The 27,144-nt window shown below is 42.7% G+C and overlaps 1 protein-coding gene across 1 annotated transcript; it reads right to left on the reverse strand.

Moving 5' to 3' along the window:
• Positions 1-24,488: 24,488 nt before the first annotated feature.
• FOXI1 (forkhead box I1) lies at positions 24,489-26,048 on the reverse strand. The gene is made up of 2 exons (XM_077266017.1): positions 25,427-26,048; positions 24,489-25,095 (listed from the first exon to the last, which is right to left on the reverse strand). The coding sequence occupies exons 1-2, from the start codon at positions 25,998-26,000 to the stop codon at positions 24,560-24,562; spliced, it is 1,110 nt and encodes a 369-aa protein (XP_077122132.1). The 5' UTR covers positions 26,001-26,048; the 3' UTR covers positions 24,489-24,559.
• Positions 26,049-27,144: the final 1,096 nt, after the last annotated feature.

Here is a 27,144-nt window from a genome sequence, read left to right on the forward strand (position 1 = left end):
AGTATGCAGTGTGATAGAATTCTGTCCAGGAGCGAGCGACAGAATTTTAGACGGAAGAATGGATTGTGTTTCTATTGTGGGGATTCTACTCATGTTATATCGGCATGCTCTAGGCGTACAAAGAAGCTTGATAAGTCTGTTTCCATTGGCACCATTCAGTCTAAGTTTATTTTGTCTGTAACCCTGATTTGCTCTTTGTCATCCATTGCCACGGACGCCTATGTTGACTCTGGCGCCGCTCTGAGTCTTATGGATTGGTCCTTTGCCAATCGTTGTGGTTTTGATTTAGAGCCTTTGGAGACTCTTATTCCTCTGAAGGGGATTGACTCCACCCCATTGGCTAATAATAAACCACAATACTGGACACAAGTAACCATGCGTATCAATCCGGATCACCAGGAGATTATTCGTTTCCTGGTGCTGTATAATTTACATGACGATTTGGTACTGGGATTGCCATGGTTGCAGTCTCACAACCCAGTCTTGGACTGGAGAGCAATGTCTGTGTTGAGCTGGGGATGTAAGGGTATTCATGGGGACGTACCTTTGGTTTCTATTTCGTCGTCCATTCCCTCTGAAGTCCCTGAGTTCCTCTCTGATTATCAAGACGTCTTTGACGAACCCAAGCTTGGGTCGTTACCTCCGCACCGTGAGTGCGATTGTGCCATAGATTTGATACCGGGTTGTAAATATCCAAAGGGTCGTTTGTTTAATTTGTCTGTGCCGGAACATGCTGCTATGCGGGAATATATAAAGGAGTCTTTGGAAAAGGGACATATTCGTCCATCTTCTTCTCCCTTGGGAGCTGGGTTTTTCTTTGTCTCAAAAAAAGACGGCTCTTTGAGACCATGTATTGATTATCGGCTTCTGAATAAGATCACTGTTAAGTATCAATACCCATTGCCATTGCTTACTGATTTGTTTGCTCGTATAGAGGGTGCTAAGTGGTTCTCTAAAATTGATCTTCGTGGGGCGTATAATTTGGTGCGGATCAGGCAGGGGGATGAGTGGAAGACCGCATTTAATACGCCCGAGGGCCACTTTGAGTATTTGGTCATGCCTTTTGGTCTTTCTAATGCCCCTTCAGTTTTCCAGTCTTTTATGCATGATATTTTCCGCGATTTTCTGGATAAATTTATGATAATATATCTGGATGATATTCTGATTTTTTCTGATGACTGGGACTCTCATGTCCAGCAGGTCAGGAGAGTTTTTCAGGTTCTGCGGTCTAATTCTTTATGTGTGAAGGGGTCTAAGTGCGTTTTTGGGGTCCAGAAAATTTCCTTTTTGGGGTATATTTTTTCTCCCTCTTCCATTGAGATGGATCCCGTCAAGGTGCAAGCTATTTGTGACTGGACTCAGCCCTCCTCTCTTAAGGGTCTTCAGAGATTTTTGGGCTTTGCCAACTTTTACCGCCGATTTATTGCTGGTTTTTCGGATGTCGTTAAACCACTGACTGATTTGACCAGACAAGGCGCTGATGTTGCTAATTGGTCCCCTCATGCTGTAGAGGCCTTTCAGGAGCTTAAGCGCCGTTTTGCCTCTGCCCCTGTGTTGCGTCAGCCTGATGTGAATCTGCCTTTTCAGGTTGAGGTTGACGCTTCGGAGATCGGAGCTGGGGCAGTGTTGTCGCAGAAAGGTTCCGACTGCTCCGTCATTAGGCCTTGTGCCTTCTTTTCTCGCAAATTTTCGCCCGCAGAGCGGAATTATGATGTTGGGAATCGGGAGCTTTTGGCCATGAAGTGGGCGTTTGAGGAGTGGCGCCATTGGCTCGAGGGGGCTAGGCATCAGGTGGTGGTATTGACTGACCACAAAAATTTGATTTATCTTGAGACTGCCAGACGCCTGAATCCTAGACAGGCGCGCTGGTCTTTATTTTTTTCTCGCTTTAATTTTGTGGTGTCATACCTACCGGGTTCTAAGAATGTTAAGGCAGATGCCCTTTCTAGGAGTTTTGACCCGGACTCTCCTGGTAATTCTGAACCCACAGGTATCCTTAGGGAGGGAGTAATTTTGTCGGCCGTTTCTCCTGATCTGCGGCGGTCCTTGCAAGAGTTTCAGGCGGATAGACCGGATCGTTGTCCGCCTGATAGACTGTTTGTTCCGGATGATTGGACCAGCAGAGTCATCTCTGAGGTACATTCTTCTGCATTGGCAGGTCATCCCGGAATTTTTGGTACCAGGGATTTGGTGGCAAGATCCTTCTGGTGGCCTTCTCTGTCACGAGATGTGCGAGTCTTTGTGCAGTCATGTGACGTTTGTGCTCGGGCCAAGTCTTGTAGTTCTCGGGCTAGCGGACTGCTGTTGCCCTTGCCTATTCCTAAGAGGCCTTGGACACACATCTCGATGGATTTTATTTCAGATCTGCCTGTTTCCCAGAAGATGTCTGTCATCTGGGTGGTCTGTGACCGTTTCTCTAAAATGGTCCATTTGGTTCCTCTGCCCAAGTTGCCTTCTTCTTTTGAGTTGGTTCCTCTGTTTTTTCAGAATGTTGTCCGATTGCACGGTATTCCTGAGAATATTGTTTCTGACAGAGGTACCCAATTTGTGTCTAGATTTTGGCGGGCATTCTGTGCTAGGATGGGCATAGATTTGTCTTTTTCATCTGCTTTTCACCCTCAGACTAATGGCCAGACCGAGCGGACTAATCAGACCCTTGAGACATATCTGAGGTGTTTTGTCTCTGCTGACCAGGATGATTGGGTTGCTTTTTTGCCATTGGCAGAGTTCGCCCTCAATAATCGGGCCAGTTCTTCCACCTTGGTGTCCCCGTTTTTCTGTAATTCGGGGTTTCACCCTCGATTTTCCTCCGGTCAGGTGGAATCCTCGGATTGTCCTGGAGTGGATGCGGTGGTGGAGAGATTGCATCACATCTGGGGGCAGGTTATGGACAATTTGAAGTTGTCCCAGGAGAAGACTCAGCGTTTTGCCAACCGTCATCGTCGTGTTGGTTCTCGGCTTTGTGTTGGAGATTTAGTGTGGTTGTCTTCTCGTTTTGTCCCTATGAGGGTCTCTTCTCCTAAGTTTAAACCTCGGTTCATCGGCCCTTATAGAATATTGGAGATTCTTAATCCTGTTTCTTTCCGTTTGGACCTCCCTGCGTCCTTTTCCATTCATAACGTTTTTCATCGGTCGTTATTGCGCAGGTATGAGGTACCTGTTGTACCTTCAGTTGAGCCTCCTGCTCCGGTGTTGGTTGAGGGTGAGTTGGAGTACGTTGTGGAGAAAATTTTGGACTCTCGTGTTTCCAGACGGAAACTCCAGTATCTGGTCAACTGGAAGGGTTACGGCCAGGAGGATAATTCTTGGGTCAATGCATCTGATGTTCATGCTTCTGATCTTGTTCGTGCCTTCCATAGGGCTCATCCTGGTCGCCCTGGTGGATCTGGTGAGGGTTCGGTGCCCCCTCCTTGAGGGGGGGGGTACTGTTGTGAATTTGGATTCTGGGCTCCCCCGGTGGCCGCTTGTGGAATTGGACTTGTCATCCTCTTTCCTGTTTCACCTGATTCCATCAGTAGTGGGTGTCGCTATTTAAGCTCATTTCTCTGGTGGTTTCTTGCCGGTCAACAATGTTATCTGATGCCTCTCAGTGCTTGTTCCTGCTTCTAGACTACTACTAGATAAGTTGGACTTTTGTCCATGTTTTGTTTTGCCTATTTGTTCCAGTTCACAGCTGAAGTTTTGTTACTGTGTCTGGAAAGCTCTCGTTGATCAGGGATTGCTACTCTGGCGTTATGAGTTAATGCCAGAGTTTAAGGTAATCTCTGGATGGTGTTTTGTTAGTGTTTTTCTGCTGACCATGAAAGTATACTATCTGTCTTCTGCTATCTAGTAAGCGGACCTCAAATTTGCTAAGACTATTTTCCTGCTGCGTTTGTTGTTTCATCTGAACTCACCGTCATTATATGTGGGGGGCTACTGTCTTCTTTGGAATATTTCTCTAGAGGTGAGCCAGGTCTTATATTTCCCTCTGCTAGCTATTTAGGTCTTAGGCCAGAGCTGGGCATCTAGCGATAAATAGGAAATGCTACCTGGCTATTTCTAGTTGCGCGGCAGGCTTAGTTCATGGTCAGTATAGTTCCATCTTCCGAGAGCTTGTCCCTCTATAGGCTTGCTATGATCTCTGCCTGCAGAGATCATGACAGGCCTCAGTCTGACATAATAGACTGTCTTAAATTATTGGGGGGGAATTTGTAGAATTTTTTAAAATGCAAAATAGTGCTGTAAATAAGTAAAGTAACAGACAGCAAAAACAGTGGGAAACTAGCCTACAATGCCAAAACTTGAAGCACGCAGATATATGAGGCCTGTCACGAAAATACAACACTGCCAAATATTTGGCCTGTATTTTTTTAATGCAAAATAGTGCTGTATATAAGTAGAGTAACAGACACCAAAAAAGTGTAAAACCGGCCTAAAATGCCCAAACTTGGAGCACGTAGATATATGAGGCCTGTCACTATTTTGCATTAAAAAAATACAGGCCACATATTTGTCAGTGTGGTATTTCCGTGACAGGCCTCATATATCTGCGTCCTCCAAGTTTTGGGCATTGTAGGCCGGTTTCCCACTTTTTTTGCTGTCTGTTACTCTACTTATATACAGCACTATTTTGCATTAAAAAATAGAGTAATAGACAGCAAAAAAGGTGGGAAACCGGCCTACAATGCCCAAACTTGGAACATGCAGATTTATGAGGCCTGTCACGGAAATACCACACTGCATTAAAAAAAATACATGCCACATATTTGGCAGTGTGGTATTTCCGTGACAGGCCTCATATATCTGCATGTTCCAAGTTTGGGCATTGTAGGCCGGTTTCCCACCTTTTTTGCTGTCTGTTACTGTACTTATATACAGCAGTAGTTTGCATTACAAAAAATACAGGCCACATATTTGGCAAACTAGTGCTGTTTATCAGTAGAGTCACAGACAGCAAAAACAGGGGAAAACTGGCCTAAAATGCTGAAATGTGGAGCACAACGATATATGAGGCCTTTTTTGTGTTTTGGTGAATTTAAAACAAAAAAAAAAGAGTGGCACAAGGCTACCACACAGAAGTATGCTACTGCGGAAATACAATAAAAAAAAAAAACCCAGGACTCAGCCTGACATAACAGACTATTTTTTGGGGGGGGCTTTTGGGTGTATTTATAAAAAATAGTAGAACAAGGCTAGCACACACGAATATATGCCTGACAAACTATGAATTTTCTACAGATGAACCAGGACTCAGTCTGACATAACAGACTGTATATTTTTTTTTTGGGGGGTTAAATTTTTGGAAAAAAGAAAACTGCAACTAGGTATATAGTAAATAACAACCAAAATCCCATGTACATACTTAGAGACCAGGGTGGCAAAGAATATCTGTCTGCAAACCCAAATAAAAAATCAGCTCCAAACAGTATCAGATAACAGCAGGAGGACAAAAAGAGCAAACTGATTATATCTAAAAGATATCATATCATTTTATTATATCATTGAAAAGGTAAAATGTCACAGCAATATATAGAACACCAAAAAACAATGCCGACTGTTATGAGCCCCACCCACACCTATCCCCACCCCACATATACACTTCAGTCCCTGGAAAGATAAATAAATAAAGGTCCAAAGACCGTAACTCAGGGAAAAGATAGTGCGTCCAAACATGGATGTCAGGGAAGCAGCATGCATGAACCAGATGATCGGGAATAAAGTTACGCCCGTCTATCTAACATCTAAGGTGCATGGCAAGAAATGCAGCGCTTACCAACAGATGAGTGGAAACAGAGGGGGTGGATGGAGGGTTCCAACGCGCGTTTTGCGGCAGCTAGAGGCCGCTTTCTCAAGGGAGTGTGTATGATATCTTTAAGATATAATCAGTTTGCTCTTTTTGTCCTCCTGCTGTTATCGTATAAGCAGCAGCAGACAGTTATGGAGCTATGGGAGGGATACAGTGGGAGCTATGTACGCACATACAGTGCCTGCAAGCCTTGCACTGATGTGGATATGCTGTGCCCTGCCTGCCTAGCACTGCAATCTCAGGACCCACAAATTAGCCTTAAAAAGGACTGTTGGTTTCTCAGAAGTTGTGGAATTAACAGATGCAGACCTACACTAACTATTAAAGCACAATTCTGACCCTATTTCGGCAGCAGCTCTCCCTACTCTCTCTTAATCCGGAGCAGAATGCGGCGAGCAGGGCGATGTCTGGTCTCTTATAGTCGTGATGGTGCTGTGCAGCCAAGCCAATCACTGCACGACCACAGCAAAGATGGCTGCGGCGTTTCATGGCCTGGCAGACAATCCCTGCAGCGTGATTGGGTCCCTAAAGTCCGCCAAAAATGCTGGGTGGAGACAGCAGTTACTGCCAAATAATCCCGTAAATGCTCGGTGCTTGATGAGTACACTGAGTACACTGATATTCAGGTGAGTAACGAGTAGTGGCGGACACGTTCGCTCATCACTAGTTTAGATGAATCTGGCTGTACCAAACATTTTTTTAATGCCAGAAAGGACTACTTGGCGGTCTCCGACCACTCTTTTACATTCGCCCCCCTGCGAGTGAGATCAGTTAGGGGATTAACTACCTGTGAAAACCTTTTAATAAATTTAAGCAGTTTAGTAGTTGGCAAATCCCAGGAAGCGCTGAAGCCCCTTAAGGTCTTGGAGTTGTACCCAAACAATGATTGCTTGCACCTTCCTGGGATCCATGCGGAAGCCTTCACCAGACACAATCAGACCCAAAAAGGACAGCTCCTGCACAAAAGATGAACATTTCTCCAACTTAGCAAATAAATGATTATCTCGGAGTCTTTGGAGAACAATCCGTAAATGCTGCAAATGATTATGCCAGTCCGGGGAGAATACCAAAATATCATCCAAATACACAATGACAAAATGTCTGATGAGGTCCACAAATACCACATTGATGAAATTTTGGAAAATAGCGGGAGCATTTGTAAGTCCAAAAGGCATGACAAGGATTTCAAAGAGTCCCACCGATGTGAGGAATGCCGTATTCCACTCATCCCCCTCCCGGACACTTATGAGGTTATAAGCTCCCCGGAGGACTATCTTGGAGAACCATTTGACCCTGGACAATTGGTTACATAAATCTGGGATAAGGGGAAGAGGATAGGTGTTTCTCACCATGATTTTGTTGAGTTCCCGAAAGTTGAAGCGAGGACATAAACCGCCATCTTTTTATAACAAAAAGCAACAGGAGAGACGGAAGGTCGTATATGCCCCTTACGGAAACTTTCAGCAATGTACTACTTCATGGCTAAGCATTCGGGAGCAGACAACTTAAACAGACGGGCTTTTGGTAACTTAGCCCCTGGTAGCAATTCAATTGAACAGTCAAAAGGTCTATGTGGCAGTAAGACCTCAGCCTCGCTTTCGGAGAACACATCTTCGAAGTCTTTCAAGTACTCTGGAATGCCCTCCAGACCGACAGACAACACAGAGACAGATTTGACAGTTTCAGATGTTAATTCAACTTTGCAACCATGTTTAACACATGCAGGGCCCCAATGAACAATCTTCCCCCATTACCCAATTGATGATTGGGTTGTGGCATTGCAACCAGCGCATTCCCAACACCAACCTGGCAGGTAAATTGTCCAAGACAAAACAACTTATCTTTTCCACATGATCAGAGCCCACTTTGAGAGAGAAGACCTTCAAGACGTAACAAATCCCTCCTTTAATGAGGGGAGAGGAGTCAATGGCCACCACTTTCAGAGGGGACTGGAGTCTAACTGTCCCTATCTAGCATCGGGAAACCAAGTTGGGGATGACTAAGTTGATGGATGAACTGCAATCCACAAAAGCTGTAGAAAAATAAGGACAACTGTCCAACACAAGTTCTACTTGAAGCAACATTTTTGCAAATGAGGAAAAGTGTACCTGAAGATCTGGATGGTCTCCTCAAGTACAACCCAGACCTAGTAATTTCTTGCCGCCTTGGGTAGTGGAGGGCAGGAAGGACAATCCTTATTCCATTGCCCCAATTCTCCACAATAGAAACAGAGCCGTTTCTCCAGACGACATCTTTTCTCTTTTTCTTTCAAGGTATTGGCGCCCACCTCCATAGGCTCTGAAACAGTGGCGGCCTCATCACCACTAGGGAACAAGGGTGTTTTCATTTGCATAACCCATCTCGACTGAAGCCTGCGATCTATGCGCACTGCCTGGGTCATGGCTTCCTCCAGGGAATCAGGTGAGGTGCTAGGGCGTCCTTCAGACGTTTGGACAGGCCTCAGCGGAACAAACCCCAGAGGGCAGTGTCGTCCCACAGAACCTCAGCAGCCCAACATCTGAATTCTGAGAAAAACTACTCTGCCGAGTGTTTCCCCTGACAGAAACTCATCACCATATCCTCTACCAAGCGCACCTGGTCAGGTTCATCATATATGTGCTCTAAGGCTTTAAAAATTGCTTTCAACGACACTCTCTCAGAGGCGGTAGGAGGAAGGGAAAATGCCCAAGACTGCCGGGAACCCCTTAACAAGGACATGATGACCCCCAACCCTCTGACTCTCATCCCTAGAGGAACGAGGTCTTAACGAAAAGAAGAGCTTGCAACCTTCCTTAAATTCCTTTTTGTTCCCAGAAAAAAGTCGGGTAAATTAACGAGGGGATCTGGAGACACCAAAACAACATATCCAGCAGTAGCCCCCTGTAACCCAGTGGATAAAGTCTCCTGCACAGTATCAGACACCTGTTGCTGGGAATGGGCCAGGGCTCGCTGTTCCACATGAAGTTTTTGGAATATCTGAGTCAGGTATTTTACCTGCTCAGATAATGTGTGCATGGGATCCATAAGCCACCCCAAATAGAGGCACCAGGCACAGAAAAGTAATAAATGTGAATGGTCAGTTATAATTTCAGGATCCTCAGGACTGCTAAACCGGTCAGTAAATGGGTCTTGATGAGTGAGCGGCTATACGGGGGCTTACCTGGACAGTAGGGGAGTTAGAATGTCCCGGCACTGCAGTCGGCATGCAGGACATGAGGCACGTGACTGCCGGGGGTGGAGCCGAAGGCAGAGGCAGCCGCGGGTCTCCCGGAGGGAGCAGCAACTGTGAGAACTGCCGACCGGGAGCCGGAGCCGAGAGCAACAGGTAACCCGAATGGGCAAAGGCGCAAATAAGCGCCAAGTATAAGGGGAGTCCTAGAACAAAGGTCAAAAGCAGAGAGGTACAAAACATACACCGGAGGGGAAAACAGTAGCGTAGCCAGGAAATAAGCAGAATTCAGGCACCAAGAAATCAAACAGACAGAACCGAATCAGCAGGCAGATACACAATGGGGACAGAAGGGGTCAAAAGCCAGAGATCAAACAAAGCAGCAGGCACACGGCACAAGTACAAAATGCACAGTGGTCACTTAACTAAGTTGAGGGCAAAAAGTATAACTGATAAAGATGGAGGTCCACAGTGACTATAAACACCCTCCCCATGCCCAAACAGAAGGCCACAGAGTTAATCCCCAAGGCTCCAGCTCGAACTTAACCACAGGATCATGACAGGTATAAATACTCCCCTCCAACCCCTTCCTGGTATGCATGGCTTCCATAAAAAAAAACCCAAAACATTTTACTTAACTTCCCTGCGCTTCCTCGCAGCATCCTGTTCTGATGCCAGAAGCTGATTTCAGTTTAATTAAACAAAGCTGGACTCCAATGAAGGAGTAGAACCATCTCAAAGAGAATCACAAGGAAATGGACAGCATGTGACTTAAATATGAGTGTCTGAGCAAAGGGTCTGAATACTTATGATCATGTGATATTTCAGTTTTCCTTTCTTAATAAATTTGCAAAAAATACAACATTTCTGTTTTCTTCAGTCAAGATAGGGTGCAGAGTGTATATTAATGAGAACAAAATGAACTTTTTCGAAATTACCAAATGGCTGCAATGAACCAAAGGAAAAAAAAAGGATATATATATATATATATATATATATATATATATATATATATATATATATATACACTCACCGGCCACTTTATTAGGTACACCTGTCCAACTTCTTGTTAACACTTAATTTCTAATCAGCCAATCACATGGCGGCAACTCAGTGCATTTAGGCATGTAGACATGGTCAAGACAATCTCCTGCAGTTCAAACCGAGCATCAGTATGGGGAAGAAAGGTGATTTGAGTGCCTTTGAACGTGGCATGGTTGTTGGTGCCAGAAGGGCTGGTCTGAGTATTTCAGAAACTGCTGATCTACTGGGATTTTCACGCACAACCATCTCTAGGGTTTACAGAGAATGGTCCGAAAAAGAAAAAAAATCCAGTGAGCGGCAGTTCTGTGGGCGGAAATGCCTTGTTGATGCCAGAGGTCAGAGGAAAATGGGCAGACTGGTTCGAGCTGATAGAAAGGCAACAGTGACTCAAATCGCCACCCGTTACAACCAAGGTAGGCCTAAGAGCATCTCTGAACGCACAGTGCGTCGAACTTTGAGGCAGATGGGCTACAGCAGCAGAAGACCACACCGGGTACCACTCCTTTCAGCTAAGAACAGGAAACTGAGGCTACAATTTGTACAAGCTCATCGAAATTGGACAGTAGAAGATTGGAAAAACGTTGCTTGGTCTGATGAGTCTCGATTTCTGCTGCGACATTCGGATGGTAGGGTCAGAATTTGGCGTAAACAACATGAAAGCATGGATCCATCCTGCCTTGTATGGAGCATCTTTGGGATGTGCAGCCGACAAATCTGCGGCAACTGTGTGATGCCATCATGTCAATATGGACCAAAATCTCTGAGGAATGCTTCCAGCACCTTGTTGAATCTATGCCACGAAGAATTGAGGCAGTTCTGAAGGCAAAAGGGGGTCCAACCCGTTACTAGCATGGTGTACCTAATAAAGTGGCCGGTGAGTGTATATATATATATATATATATACTGTAAATAAATATATATATAGTACAGACCAAAAGTTTGGACACGCCTTCTCATTTAAATATTTTTCTGTATTTTCATGAATATGAAAATTGTACATTAACACTGAAGGCATCAAAACTTTGAATTAACACATGTGGAATTATATACTTAAAAAAAAGTGTGAAACAACTGAAATTATGTCTTATTTTCTAGGTTCTTCAAAGTAGCCACCTTTTGCTTTGATGACTGCTTTGAACACTCTTGGCATTCTCTTGATGAGCTTCAAGAGGTAGTCACCGGGAATGGTCTTCCAACAATTTTGAAGGAGTTCCCAGAGATGCTTAGCACTTGTTGGCCCTTTTGCCTTCACTATGCGGTCCAGCTCACCCCAAACCATCTCAATTGGGTCGATTGTGTTTAGGTCTATTGACTGTGGAGGCCAGGTCATCTGGCGTAGCACCCCATCACTCTCCTTCTTGGTCAAATTGCCCTTACACAGCCTGGAGGTGTGTTTGGGGTCATTGTCCTGTTGAAAAATAAATGATGGTCCAACGTAACACAAACCAGATGGAATAGCATGCTGCTGCAAGATGCTGTAGTAGCCATGCTGGTTCAGTATGACTTCAATTTTGAATAAATCCCCAACAGTGTCAGCAGCAAAGTACCCCCACACCATCACACCTCCTCCTCCATGCTTCACGGTGGGAACCAGGCATGTAGAGTCCATCTGTTCAACTTTTTTGCATCGCACAAAGAAACGGTGGTTGGAAGCAAAGATCTCAAATTTGGACTCATCAGACCAAAGCACAGATTTCCACTGGTCTAATGTCCATTCCTTGCGTTCTTTAGCCCAAACAAGTCTCTTCTGCTTGCTGCCTGTCCTTAGCAGTGGTTTCCTAGCAGCTATTTTACCATGAAGGCCTGCTGCACAAAGTCTCCTCTTAACACTTGTTGTAGAGATGTGTCTGCTGCTAGAACTCTGTGTGGCATTGACCTGGTTTCTAATCTGAGCTGCTGTTGACCTGCGATTTCTGAGGCTGGTGACTCGGATAAACTTATCCTCAGAAACAGAGGTGACTCTTGGTCTTCCTTTCCTAGGGCGGTCCTCATGTGAGCCAGTTTCTTTGTAGCGCTTGATGGTTTTTGCCACTGCACTTGGGGACACTTTCAAAGTTTTCCCAATTTTTCGGACTGACTGACCGTTATTTCTTAAAGTAATGATGGCCACTCATTTTTCTTTACTTAGAATTTGTATTATGGCAAGAAAAAAGCAGCTAACAGTATATTCAGTAGGACTATCAGCTGTGTATCCACCAGACTTCTGCACAACACAACTTATGGTCCTACCCCATTTATAAGGCAAGAAATCCCACTTATTAAACCTGACAGGGCACACCTGTGAAGTGAGACCATTCCAGGTGACTACCTCTTAAAGCTCATCAAGATAATGCCAAGAGTGTGCAAAGCAGTCATCAAAGCAAAAGGTGGCTACTTTGAAGAACCTAGAATATAAGACATAATTTCAGTTGGTTCACACTTTTTTGTTAAGTATATAATTCCACATGTGTTAATTCATAGTTTTGATGCCTTCAGTGTGAATGTACAATTTTCATAGTCACGAAAATACAGAAAAATCTTTAAATGAGAAGGTGCGTCCAAACTTTTAGTCTGTGTATATATATTATATATATGTATATATATGTTTCACTCTTTGTTTCATTGCAGCCATTTGGTAATTTCAAAAAAGTTCATTTTTTTATTATCAATATACACTCTGCACGCTATCTTGACTGAGAAAAAAAAGAAACAGTAATTTTTGCAAATTTAATAAAAAAGAAAAACTGAAAGTATTCAGACCCTTTGCTCAGACACCCATGTTTAAGCCACATGCTGTCCATTTCCTTGTGGTTCTTCTTGAGATGATTCTACTCCTTCATTTGAGTCCAGCTGTTTTTAATTAAACTGATAGGACTTGATTTGGAAAGGCACACACCTGTCTATATAAGAACTCACAGGTCACAGTGCATGTCAGACCAAATGAAAATCATGAGGTTCATAAGAGAATAGTGGCCTCCATAATCCTTAAATCAGGGTTGGGGAACCTCAGGCCCCAGGGCCATTTACAGTCCTTGACCTTTTATCAGTCCCTGAGAAGATTCTCAGGGACCGCATTCTTGGGCAGGGGGGTGTATTTTGATTACAACCAGCTCATTAATTTCTCCTTGCTCTGTTAGCATACACATGCAGTGTTCACTAGTGAACACTGAAGGGCAAGCAATGAAAGATTACGTTCAGAAACAAGTGCCAGAGTCAGGATGAACTTTGTGGGCAGAGTTTGTACGGGCCCCAAAGGATGGTATAAATATCCAAATGGCCCTTAGCAGAAAAAAGATTCCCCACCCTTGCCTTAAGTGGAAGAAGTTTGGGACCACCAGAAGTCTTTCTAGATCTGGCAATCCAGCCAAACTGAGCAATCATTGGAGAAGAGCTTTGGTGAGAGAGGTAAAGAAGAACCCCAAGATCACTGTGGCTGAGCTCCAGAGATGCAGTAGGGAGATGGGAGAAAGTTCCACAAAGTCAACTATCACTGCAGCCCTCCACTAGTCGGGCCTTTATGGCAGGGTGGCCTGGCAGAAACCTCTCCTCAGTGCAAGACATATGAAAGCCCGCATAGAGTTTGTTAAAAAATACATGAAGGACTCCCAGACTTTAAGAAATAAAATTATATGGTCTGATGAGATGAAGATAGGCCTTTTTGGTGATAATTCAAAGTGGTATGTATTGAAAAAAACAGTCACTGCTCATCATTTGCGCAATACAATCCCAACAGTGAAACATGGTGGTGGCAGCATCATGCTATGGGAGTGTTTTTCAGCTGCAGGGACAGGACGACTGGTTGTCATTGAAGGAAACATGAATGCGGCCAAGTACAGAGATATCCTGGATGAAAACCTCTTCCAGAGTGCTTTGGACCTCAGACTTGGCATAAGGTCCACCTTCCAACAAGACAATGACCCTAAACACACAGCTAAAATAACAAAGGAGTGGCTTCAGAGCAACCCTCTGACCATTTCTGACTGGCCCAGCCAGAGCCCTGACCTAAACCCAATTGAACATCTCTGGATAGACCTGAAAATGGCTGTCCACCAAAGTTCACATCCAACCTGACAGAACTGGAGAGGATCTGCAAGGAAGAATGGCAGAGGATCCCCAAATCCAGGTGTGAAAAACTTGCTGCATCATTCCCAAGAAGACTCATGGCTGTACTTGCTCAAAAGGGTGCTTCTACTCAATACTGAGCAAAGGGTCTGAATACTTATGGCCATGTGATATTTCAGTTTTTCTTTTTTAATACATTTTCAAAAATTACTACATTTCTGGTTTTTTCAGTCAAGATGTGGTGCAGAGTGTACATTAATGAGAAAAAAATAACTTTTTTGAATTTACCAAATGGCTGCAATGAAACAAAGAGTGAAAAATGTAAAGGGGTCCGAATACTTTCCGTTCCCACTGTGTATTGTGCTCAACAGTTTACATACCCCAGCTCAGCAGAGTTTTTGCTTTCTTGGCCTTTTTCTTATATAGTTTTCTTGGCCTAAAATACAAAGGATATGTGTTATCTTTAACTTTAGCCTTTTTAGAAATCATTTCATCTTCAACTTACTTTATTGTTCACAATAACAGTAATTTTGACCAGGCGTGCCCAACCTTTTACATGCCACTGTATGATATGTATTCAAGGAAATGGAGCACACTCAGCCAACTAGGTGGTGCAGGCTGTACTTGGGAAAAACCCAAAGTAGTCTAATAAGCAAGAAAACAGCCGCACTCTCTCAGGATATATCTTGCAAAAGGTGATGTATTTAATCACATGTGTTGAAACATAAATATATACACACACAACAGGATAAGAAACGGAGTAACGTTTCGACCCTATTCCGGGTCTTTCTCAAACTGTGTTTTAGTTAGTAAACGGAGTGGTGTGTTCCCTTTAAGGGCTCCTCCTGGCGCGGTGCTGGGATGTCCTAAAGGGACCAGACTTCACTCCGTCTACTAACTAAAACACAGTTTGAGAAAGACCCGGAATAAGGACACCCCAGCACCACGCCAGGAGGAGCCCTTAAAGTGACCACACTTCACTCCGTCTACTAACTAAAACACAGTTTGAGAAAGACCCGGAATAGGGTCGAAACGTTACTACGTTTCTTATCCTGCTGTGTGTGTATATATTTATGTTTCAACACATGTGATTAAATACATCACCTTTTGCAAGATGTATCCTGAGAGAGTGCGGCTGTTTTCTTGCTTACTGTATGATATGTCACACCTCTCACACAGCCAAACCAGATTTCACACTTTGCAGACACGGTGCTTCAGGGTACTGTTCCTTGTCAGTGCAAACTGAGATTCTGGCTTTGGCTTTTATCCTTTCTTTCAATGTTCTTTTTATTGAAAAGCATGTTTATACAATCAAATACAATGAATAAACATTAATATAAGTCAATTTTAGAAGATAGAGTAAAATTCAAGAATATCACTTGTTTCTCATTCCTTAAGCGCCATTTGTCCGGTATATATATATACATACCTACATAATATCGTATGATATTAATAAAATAAACTGCATTCTTGGCACATATTTTGATAAACAATTCTGGTTTAAAGAGAAACCAACCTGTACATTAGAGGGAAGATGAGAGGGAAGAAACAAAAGAGTGAGAGTTAGGGTCAAAAGAGTAGGGTTGGGAGGGGAGGGGGGGGGGAGAGCAGCGGCACCTGTGATATCAATGTAAAGGCTTATGATGTTGTTTCTATCATTTCAGAAATAAAGGCTTGTTGTGTTCTGTAAAGAGTCCAAGGTTTCCAGACGCGGTTAAAGTTTTCTAGATTATGATTGACTTTGGCAGCCATTTCTTCAATGTGATATAGTTGTTCTATTTTAAGAAGTAGTTGGGTGTTAGTGGGCACTGTTTTGGAGTTCCAGTGTTGCGGAATCAAGGATTTCCCTGCTGCTATAATAAATTGAGCTAATTTGTCGGTTGCTTTGTCATTTGTCACAATTGGGATGTGGAGGAATATATTTTCTGGTCTACACGTAATGCGTTTATTTAGTAGCTTGCATAATAATGAGTTAACCTCTTTCCAGAGGGGGGCTAATGCCGAACAGGACCACCATATGTGTAGATAATTTCCTTCCTCCACACCACATCTCCAACAGTCTACAGACGCAGTAAGATTCCATTTTTGGATTTGTTTGGGCGTGATATACCATCTAGTGACTAGTTTAAAAGAATTTTCTTGGATTCTCACACATTTTGAGTGGCCATGTGAGTTCCTATAAATGTGTTTGATTTGTGAGTCAGAAAAGGAGCAACCTAAATCTCCCTCCCATCTGGCTAAGTAGGCACGTTTCAATGTTGTGTCTATTTTGATTAATGATTGATATAGGGTTGACAAAATTTTGGTAGGGGGTCTCAGTTCAGCACATAGTCTTTCGTAAGCGGTTAGTGATCTATTAAGATCGGCTTGGCGGGCATATTGATTTATTATATGGGAAAGTTTTCTGTGTTGCAGGAATGTGAGGCCTGAGAGACCCGGAATTTTGTGCAATTTTTTCGATGATATAAGGGCACCGTCTTCCAGTATGTGCTCTAATGAGATTTGTGTAGCTTGTTTTGGGAGGGAATCCAACAAATCTGTGATTGCTGCTAAGGGAGATATAGGAGGAGCCAAATTATGGCGATATTTTCCCCATACTTTAATTGTGGCTGAGGTGTGAATGTTTTTTATTTTTGTTGGGAGTTGATCAGCGACTTGTCCTAGTAATATAGAACGCAGAGGATGAGGCGACATTTCTTCTTCTATATTTAGCCATTGTTTGTTTTCAGTATTTCTGATCCAGTAAATTGTTCTAGAGATGTGTGCTGCATGATAATATTTTATTATGTCCGGAGCGTTCATGGCTTTTATCCTAAGTGATGTGACAAGGCCAGTTAAAGGGTCGACATTGATTTTTAGGATCGCTACTTTATGTAGGTGACACTGTCACACTAGAGTTCTAGCACTCTTCCTTTCTGAAGAGACAATTTGCAAACAATTATAAGAATGACATTTGAATATGAAACTTATATGAGTATGTTAGTGTAAATAAAGTAAATTAATTTTGTAGTTGAGACCTGTGGGTTATCTGGTGTTTAATTTGAGGATCCAATGTGGTTTATGTTTGAGCAAAGCTTTAAGGCCCCGTCTCACATAGCGAGATCGCTAGCGAGATCGCTGCTGAGTCACAAGTTTTGTGACGCAACAGCGACCTCCATAGCGATCTCGCTATGTGTGACACGTACCAGCGATCAGGCCCCTGCTGCGAGATCGCTGGTCGTGTCGGAATGGCCTGGACCTTTTTTTGGTCGTTGAGGCCCCGCTGACATTGCTGAATCGGTGTGTGTGACACCGATCCAGCGATGTCTTCACTGGTAACCAGGGTAAACATCGGGTTACTAAGCGCAGGGCCGCGCTTAGTAACCCGATGTTTACCCTGGTTACAAAAAAAAACAAACACTACATACTCGCCTTTCGGTGTCCAGGTCCCTTGCCGTCTGCTTCCTGCTCTCACTGACTGCCGGCCGTACAGTGAGAAGTGAGAGCACAGCAGTGACGTCACCGCTGCGCTCTGCTCTCACTGTACGGCCGGGAGTCAGTGAGAGCAGGAAGCAGACGGCAAGGGACCTGGACACCGAAAGGCGAGTATGTAGTGTTTGTTTTTTTGTAACCAGGGTAAACATCGGGTTACTAAGCGCGGCCCTGCGCTTAGTAACCCGATGTTTACCCTGGTTACCCGGGTGCTGCAGGGGGACTTCGGCATCGTTGAAGACAGTTTCAACGATGCCGAAGTCGTTCCCCTGATCGTTGGTCGCTGGAGAGAGCTGTCTGTGTGACAGCTCCCCAGCGACCACACAGCGACTTACCAACGATCACGGCCAGGTCGTATCGCTGGTCGTGATCGTTGGTAAATCGCTTAGTGAGACGGGGCCTTTAGTCCAGTTACCACCTCTCCAAGGTTGATTGACTCTATCAGTGCCACTGACTGCAAGATAAGAAGGTGTCTAGACTTGCCCGACATGGAGTGCTTTATTTTCAACGGATCGAGCTTGGCATCATGGACATGTTCTGCTATTCAAATTTGAATTTTTTTCCGTCTTTCATCCCAGACAAGTATCAATCTTCACATGGTCCCCACAAACCAGCAATTTCCAGATAAGGCTTCATTCACATCTGCTATGAAATTGCCTGGAACATAGATTCAGCCATAATAATGCAGCATGATGTTCTATTTTATTCCAATTAATGAAAATGAAAGGCCCTATGTTAGGATGGGTGTGGGCAGGTACGGACTGGGGCTGAAATTCAACCCTGGCATTTGAAATCACACAGGCCCATGTTGTTCCTGTCCCCATGAACCAGATGGGATATATTACTAATATTACCCTGAATGGAAGAAAGGAAGATTCACTACAAGCCAATATGTCTAATGATCCCCATGGCTGCAGGGGTAAGTGACGGAGTCAGCAACTGTGTGCTCCATCACAACTCTAAACAGTATGAGTATCTTGAGAACACCGATTTTGTTAACAATGTAGCAGACAAGGCAGCCCACAACCTGACCGGCCCTTCTGGCATTTGCCAGAATTGCCAGATGGCCAGTCCAGCCCTGGGTGTCGGTCTCTTTGCATTGCTTTCTTGTGCTATGTTGTATACATAGCTCACATCCGACCTGGATTCAGAGGCACTGTTTCGATTTGAGGGTGCAATCCCGCTATCCCGACAGGTCGTGACTTTGTCTCAATTCTCTGTGTCTTCATCACTCTATAGCTCTTCCTCCTTTCGGGGCAGGGTGGAATTCCTGCTCAGTCTACACTTACATTAATTAAATTAACAATTCTTTTCTATTCTTGAGATCTGGTCTCCCCAGGAGTTGAATCCACAGCCTGTATCATTGCAGGCAGGCATAAATGGGAGGATGTTCTATACTTATAGATGCATTCCATTCACTTGTGCATAGCAGTACAAGTCTAAAAAAGCATTTAAGCATTTATTTTATGCCTTTCCCCCCCTGATTTGATGCATTGTTGATGCAGTTATGAATCAGTGTCTAAATGCTTTTTAATAGTATAAGTTTGTGCTTTTTTTCTCTAGAGCAGGGGTCTCAAAGTCAGCCGGGTAAATGGGCCACACATAGAAAAAAATTGAACATGAAGGACTGCATTCTTTGCAGGAGAAGATGATATATTCAATGAGACCATCATTTTCTTTATGATTTTTTTAATCTTTTTTTTTCATATTTGTCATGTTATTTATTCTTTTACATATTTATAAAATGTGTTATGGTACGTGTCTCCGTTTTTACTTAGTTTTTACATAAAACAGCATTTTTAGTGGCCAAATATTTTTTTGTTATTTTTCATAGTTTATTTTTATTTCATTTTCCTTTTTGTTTGTTCCCCAATCAGCCCAGTGCAGTATTATTGTTTTACAATTAGCTCCTTATATTAATTCTGGCCTATCCTGTAATAATGTCCCCTGTCCTGTAATAATGACACAAAGCCTGTATTCATGCTCTTCATCCTTTAAAAATGCCTCAACTTCTATAATAATGACCCTAGTCCTGTAGTAATGGTTCCCATCCTGTAATAATGTCGCCTGTCCTGTAATAATGGCCTCAATACTGTAATCATTTCCCCCAATCCTGTAATAATGTCCTCAAGCCTGTAATAATGTCTCTCAACCTGTAGTAATGGTCTCCCTTCCTGTAATAATATCCCACAGTGTAATAATAATTTTTATTTATATAGCACCATTGACTCCATGGTGCTGTACATGAGAGGGGGTTACATACAAATTACAGATATCACTTACATTAAGCAAACTAACAATTACAGACCGATAGAGAGGGGTGAAGACCCTGCCCTTGCAGGCTTACATTCTACAGGATGGTGGAGAAGGAGACAATAGGTTGAGGGTTGCAGTAGCTCAGGTGTTGGTGAGGCGGTAGCCTTGGAAGTGGTGAGGAGGCAGCGGGGTCAGTGCAGGCTGTAAGCTTTCATGAAGAGGTGGGTTTTCAGGTTTCGTCTGAAGGATCCAAATGTGGTTGATAGTCAGACGTGTTGGGGAAAAGAATTCCAGAGGATGGGGGATATTTGGGAGAAGTCTTGCAGGCGGTTGGGTGAGGAGCGAATAAGTGTGTAGGAGAGGAGTTCTTGGGAGGACTGGAGACACCGTGAGGGAAGATATCGGGAGATTAGTTCAGAGATATATGGAGGAGACAGGTTATGGATGGCTTTGTAGGTCAGTATTAGTAATTTGAAATGGATGCGTTGAGGGAATGGGAGCCAGTGAAGAGATTTGCAGAGGGGGAAGCAGAGGAGTAGCAAGAAGAGAGATTAATTAGTCAGAGTTAAGAATGGACTGGATAGGTGCAAGGGTGTTAGCAGGGAGGCCACAAAAAGGATGTTGCAGTAGTCAAGGCGGGAGATGATGAGGGCATGCACAAGCATTTTAGTAGATTGAAGGTAGATTGAAGGTTGAGGAAAGTACGGATTCTGGAGATATTTTTGAGCTGGAGGTGACAGGAGGTGGAAAGAGCTTGGATGTGCAGTTTGAAGGACAGGGCAGAGTCAAGGGTTATGCAGAGGCAGCGGACTTATAGTATGGGGGAAAGTGTGATGTCACGAATTGCGATAGATTGGTCAGGTAAGGAAGATCTATGAGATGGAGGAAAGTTGATGAGTTCAGATTTGTCCACATTGAGTTTGAGGAAGTAAGAGGAGAAGAAGGAAGACTGGCTGAAAGATCTACCTTTCTTGCCCAGACATCACCTCTCTGCTGTCCAGAATCCCGGAGTGTCTGAGTATCATCAGCATAAAGATGGTACTGGAATCCATGGTACTTTATGAGTTGTCCCAGGCCAAGTGTATAGATTGAGAAGAGTAAGGGTCCTAGAACAGAGCTTTCGGGGACTCCAACAGAGAGCTGGTGGGATGAGGAGATAGTGTGGGAGTGTGAGACACTGAATGTGTGGTTGCAAAGGTATGAGGAGATCCAGGATAGGGCAAGGTCTTTGATGCCAACTGTGTCGAAAGCAGAGGACAGGTCTAGGAGGAGGAGTATAGAGTATTGTCCGTAAGCTTTGGCTGTAAGTAGGTCGTTAGTAATTTTGGTCAGGATTGTCTCAGTTGAGTGATGGGGCGGAGACCAGATTGTAGATTGTCAAAGAGCAGGTTAGATGAGAGGTGGGAGGAAAGTTCTGCATGAATGTGCTGATCCAGGAGTTTGGAAGCGAATGGAGCAGCGATATTGGGCGATAGCTCGACATAGCATTGGATTAAGGGTTGGCTCATACTGTAACAATGTCCCTTGTCCTGCAATAATTGTCCTCATCTTGTAGTAATGTTTCCATCCTGGTACCCATCTTATAGTAATGTCCCCATCCTGGTCCTCATCTTACAATAATGTCCACAACCTGGTCCCCATCTTATAGTAATGACTTCACCCGTGTTGCCATCATATTGTAATGTCCCCATCCTGGTTGTCATCACATAGTAATGCCCCCATTCTGGTTGCCATCATATAGTAATGTCACCATTCTGGTTGCCATCATATAGTAATGGCCCTATCCTGGTCCCCATTTTATAGTAATGTCTTCATCCGTGTTGCCATCATATTGTAATGTCCCCATCCTGGTTGTCATCACATAGTAATGCCCCTATACTGGTTGAAATTACATAGTAATGTGCCCATTCTGGTTGCCATCATATAGCAATATCCCCATTCTGGTTGCCATTACATAGTAATATTACCATTCTTGTCCCCTGCTTGTAGTAATGGCCTCATTTTGCATATGTAACAATGTCCCACATTTTGTCGCTCTTTACACACACATAGCTCCGTCGGCGAACAGTGTCCTCTTCCTCCTCAAAAGCCAGGGCAGCACATTATATTGTGGGTCCCAGCACCAGGTCAGGATCATCTCAGTGGCCCAAGGATCATACAGTGGAGCTTCAGGGGCTGCATGCAGCCCGCTAGCCATGTGTTTGAGAGCCCTGCTCTAGAGCCTTTGCCTTCTAAATGAGGGCTAAAAAAGGCATGAAAAACTGGCTACTTTTATAAGTGCAGAATCAAAGTTTTTCTGAACTATTAAAAATACATTAAAATGTTACTTCATATCTGCACCCAAAACACATCAAATATGGGGAAAATGCATAAAAATGCAGTAAAATGCAATAATTAGAGAAGACTGATACTGCGTTGTTTGGTGCGGTCACATTATTTATTCAACGTGTGAACACAGCCTTAGAGACCCCAAAAAGATAGATGTCATGTAGTGAAAATAACAGAAAAAATGATTGAACCAAAAAAATACTTAGGTCCCAACTAGAGATGAGCATGATGCACAGATGATATTGTGCCAGCCCTGGCTAATCAAAAATCATGTCAGGAATGCCAGACAATAAGAGATTTGCAGGCCTCCCATCTGGCTGCCAGGTACCAATGACCTGGACGCTGAACTGGAGTCCTGTAAATTGATCAGCTCATCTCTAGTTCCAACCATTCTGGATAGTGCAGGACAGTCCTGGATTTGGATCTATGCTTTGCAGTGTGGAGTGTCTGCTGATTGTCCATCACTGCCACCGCCCCTCCTGGCATCTCCTGCCAGGGTGGAGAGAAATGGCAATTGGGTATGGCTTGTGGTGTGGTGAGGGGCATGGTCAAAGATTGCCGTCAAATAATTTGTCCCTCTTTCACTTCTATAAAAGTTGGGAGGTATGTGTATATCGAAACCCCTGGGCAAGAGTGACCAACTATTGTTACATTTTATCCAAAATGGGGCTGAGGTAAACTTTGGAGAGGGTCCTTCCCATCACTCCTCTAGTCTTGGGACAATGTCTTTTGTTCACATGGCCAGGAGTTGTGTATAAATGAAGTCTTGTTTCCAACCAGTCAATCTGGCAAGTCACCATTATGTAAACAGGGCAAAGGCTTGTGCTTGAAATCGAAGGGAGGATGCATTGTGACACTTCTTGGCTTTGGGCCTGTTATCAACCCTACATCAGGGAGGAACAGTCAGTGCTTCTGAATAGTGTCTGATAATCCTGGTAAAAATGCTTACACAGATGCCTATTCCAGCCCATCTTCTATTATGCCTGATTGAACTTTAAAGCTGTCTGTGGAGAATCCGTAGAACTCCATTAAATGTATTTGTTGCCACATCTGACCATATGGGAAATTATTACAACTCTCAACATTTCCCAACTGTAGCAGACTTTTAGTACATGAAAGGTATTGTAATCTTAATTTTTTTTTGGAAGTAACACCAGGTATAGTGTAAAAAATAAATATTTATATAAAAAATATCAGGAAATTTCCTAAAACTCACAACCCCAGTCCCATGCCGATACACTGCAGAAGTTCCAGTATCCACCTGCTAGTCTTTGCTTATAGGCTGCCAGCAGTTATGTACTGGGGATTGAAGAAGTGAGTGTTATGGTCTTTTTTTCAATTTTAGGACATTTGTTGCATATTTTATACTTTTTCATTTTAATGTGCGGACAACCTCTTTAATGTTTAACCAACAGAAAGCTTCCAGCAGCTGCCGACTATAGGTGGTGCTGCCAAAGGTATTACCATTTCCAAGATCCTATCCCAATATGTAGTAGGTGTAGTAATAATATTAGCAAATACCTCCAATTAGATATGTAGTATAGTTTTTCTGATTTGCCATGTCTATTTCCTAATGCACAGGCTTTGCAGGACCTTAGATATCCATGGTTACAACCACTGATAGAGTGACAATTACCTAGTTGTTAGTGGTCGTGACCATGGACCTAGCGAATCAGAAAAACTATACTACATTTCTAAGTGTAGGTATTTGGTAATATTATTACACCTACTACATATTGGGCTAGGATCTTGGAGACGGGAATATTCTTATAGGTTTTGCATGATTCAGAGTTGTATAATACAATCACCTTATTCATTACATTTGATATTGAATACTTGAATGAAGTCAAAACATACACACATTTTCTTCATGTAATATTAATTTTAATTATAAAATAACCCATGTTATCCCTCACAGTGAACATTGCTGTAATTCTTAAACATTCTACACACCTATAAAAAGTCATGGAATACATACAAGCATCCCAATACAATAGCTCCATCCATATTACGCATTCCTTGTAGTAAACATTTATACAAAAGTTTTATGTTTGTGCTAAAATATACTCAATTAAGCAAAGTCTGGCAGTAAAATTGAGCATGTTTCATAATATGCTGCACTGGTGCATTTTCTTATAGCTATACCGTTTCTGAAATGCAAAGCACTGGGCAAATTATGAGGCAATAAAAGGCAGTGTGGAAAATAGTAAGGCAGCATGTAAGGGAAAAGGTTTAGGGAACTTTAGCTTTTAAATTATAAATCAAATAATATGACTGATGATAATATGAGAGTCTGATGAGAGGTGACTTGTTTTTATACAGAAAAATTACTATCAAAACAGATGTATGTATTTCTTATAAAATGCATTAAGCCACAAGATAATTTGTACAAGATACAGTGGTTCTGTTGAGTGGGTGTACATTTTCTTGCAAGTAGAGTACAATACATTCTGAGTAGTTTCTTATACTTCTGTGCCTTCTCTGGAGTATAAGGTGCTATTTGTACTGATACTGTTATAAAAATGAGAATTAAACTGATTTAAAACTGAACTGCCATAGCCAAATGGATTTGATGGTACTGTAGTCGACCACTCTGACCCTCCGTGGTTGGTTAAGTTTGAAAGTTGAGAATATGAGTTAAACCCCGTCATATTATGTCCCATTTTATCGGCTGGTTCATTATTAAGTCCAAGAGGCCTACTTACTGAGTTGGCACTATTGACATAAGCAGTCATGCTAGAAAGGAAGTTGTTAAGGCAAGGTGTTATTGCTGGTGGAGATAATCTTTTCTGAGATGATTCATCAACTCCTGGTGAGGAGCTCTCCAACATGTCTTGATGTTCACCACTCTTTGGGCTATCTGATAATGGACTCCCCTCAGATTTCTCAGAAGATGGCTGTCCATTGGTGTCAGACTTTCTCTTTCTCTTTCTGCGGAAGTTTCCATTATCAAACATCTTTTCACAATTTGGATCTAAGGTCCAATAATTCCCTTTTCCTGTAAAGATAGAACAGTCTATTTAGTATTTTTAAACATTACATGCCCAAGGTCACGTAAGCTACAGATAGATGAGACAGAGAAAAAGAGAAAAAAAGTATAAGACTGAGGTCAAGAAAAACTGTGAAAATATAATTATTATAGTTAGTAGGGCACATAAGACCTCTACTCATAAGACCTCAAATTTACTATTGCACAGTTTACTTTGCATCTTGTTGAAGTTCTGAGAAACAGTAACTTTCTATCATAAGAAAATATATGATATAAAGAAAACTATCTCACTGTTTCCTCTTTACCAGTAAAAAAGAAAAATAAGTAAAATCTTATTTACCTGGATCATCTTCATCTCGTGGAATTTTTTTGAAACAATCGTTAAGAGACAAGTTATGTCGGATTGAATTTTGCCACCCAGCCTTGCTTTTGTTGTAAAATGGAAAGTTATCAGCAACATATTGGTAAATCTGGCTGAGTGTCAGTCTTTTATCTGGGGCACCATGAATTGCCATGGCTATCAGTGCAGAGTAAGAGTAAGGAGGTCTCACCAGTTTCATGAGTTCTTCTTGGGAAGGAATTGGAAGCCAACCTAATTCAGAACCTCCCAAGCCATGCATGTTAGGCAAAAGCTGCCTTTGCATCCCATATGACTGCGGCATGAAGTGGCTGGTGTTAGATCCTGGAAGGTATGGAGGTGGTGTAATTGATGGTCCATTCAGCCACAAGTAAGGATTTGTAGTTGTGCTGTAATCTCCAGTCTCAAAGTTTGAAGGTCGCTGAGGACTAGGCATTGTCTGTGGGTGGAAGATGCTATCACAGTAGATATTCATTTCTGGAGGTTCTTGTCCTATACTTGGAAACTGTGGTCCACAGCGTGGTGGAGAATGTGTCTGTGGATCAAAAGCACTCATGATATAAAGTTAAAAGGCTGGAGAGGTAAATGCACCTGTGCTTGCTACTGTCCTGGAACAGGTGTAACACCACTACTTATACACCTGTCAGTAGCTAGCTTTTTGAATATGCTCCGCCCAGCTTTCACTGACTGGCTGGAGATGAAGTGATATCCCTTTTTGGAATGCTGGCAGCCTATAAGCCTATTTGAAATTTATGAGTGTTTATCTTTTAAATGAAAGGAAGACTTTTTTTTTCTAGTTCTCTGAAAAAATACTATCATTTTATTGTAAATCCACAACAGGCAAATGTCCTGACATACAGAAATGGCCTTTTGCAGAATGAACACAATATTGAAAAGTACAAAATGCACTTCTATCTTCATGGCTTAACCAGTAAAACTTTATAGACGTGTACAAAAAAAGTTCTTGATTGCAAAACATATGGGACAAAGGCTTTTAGATTTGATACTTTAAATGCTACACCTGCATGCAGCAAGATCCTCCTTCCATGACAAACTTGAACACTGGTTCTATCAATGTCACAGAAGTCACTTATGAAATGAGAAACATTCTCCAGTCACTTCTGTTTATGGGCTTTGGATTTTGCTCTGAGTTTAATTACCAAATAAAAAAGATAAGCATCAAAATCATCTTTACCCTTCACATAATGTTTAGTTTCCTGCATACAATGTTTATACAAACGAAAGCAACAGTTTTAGTACATTTCAAATTCTGACGTTTTCTCTCTTAATTCTTTTCTGTCAAACTATTAACTACTTGCAGCTTAGAGAACTTTATTTGCTCAGCTCAATTTATGTACATACTAGTTTTAATTAGAGCTATGCAGGAAAAAGGAGAGTCAATTACAATGCACATTCTGAGAGTGTAGATCTGCTATTAGAGCATATATTGTATTTGCCATTAAAGAAGCACTGCAAAGAAAATTATTACTCAATTCTCCTGTATAAATATGCTTACAGTGTAGCGTAAGTGCAAAATAAAAAACTTACCGACTGCAGTCTTTGCCGGTTTTCAGCACCACTCCCATCCTCTTCTAACTCTTGTGATTGAATTTCCGACTCGCCGGATCAAACTGGGGTTTATGTGTGAACTGGAAGCCACTTTCATAATGTAAGCCTACAGAACCTCGTTCAGACACTCT

This window comes from Ranitomeya variabilis, chromosome 5, assembly GCF_051348905.1.
Source record: "Ranitomeya variabilis isolate aRanVar5 chromosome 5, aRanVar5.hap1, whole genome shotgun sequence".
In the NCBI taxonomy this organism is placed as follows: Eukaryota; Metazoa; Chordata; class Amphibia; order Anura; family Dendrobatidae; genus Ranitomeya; species Ranitomeya variabilis.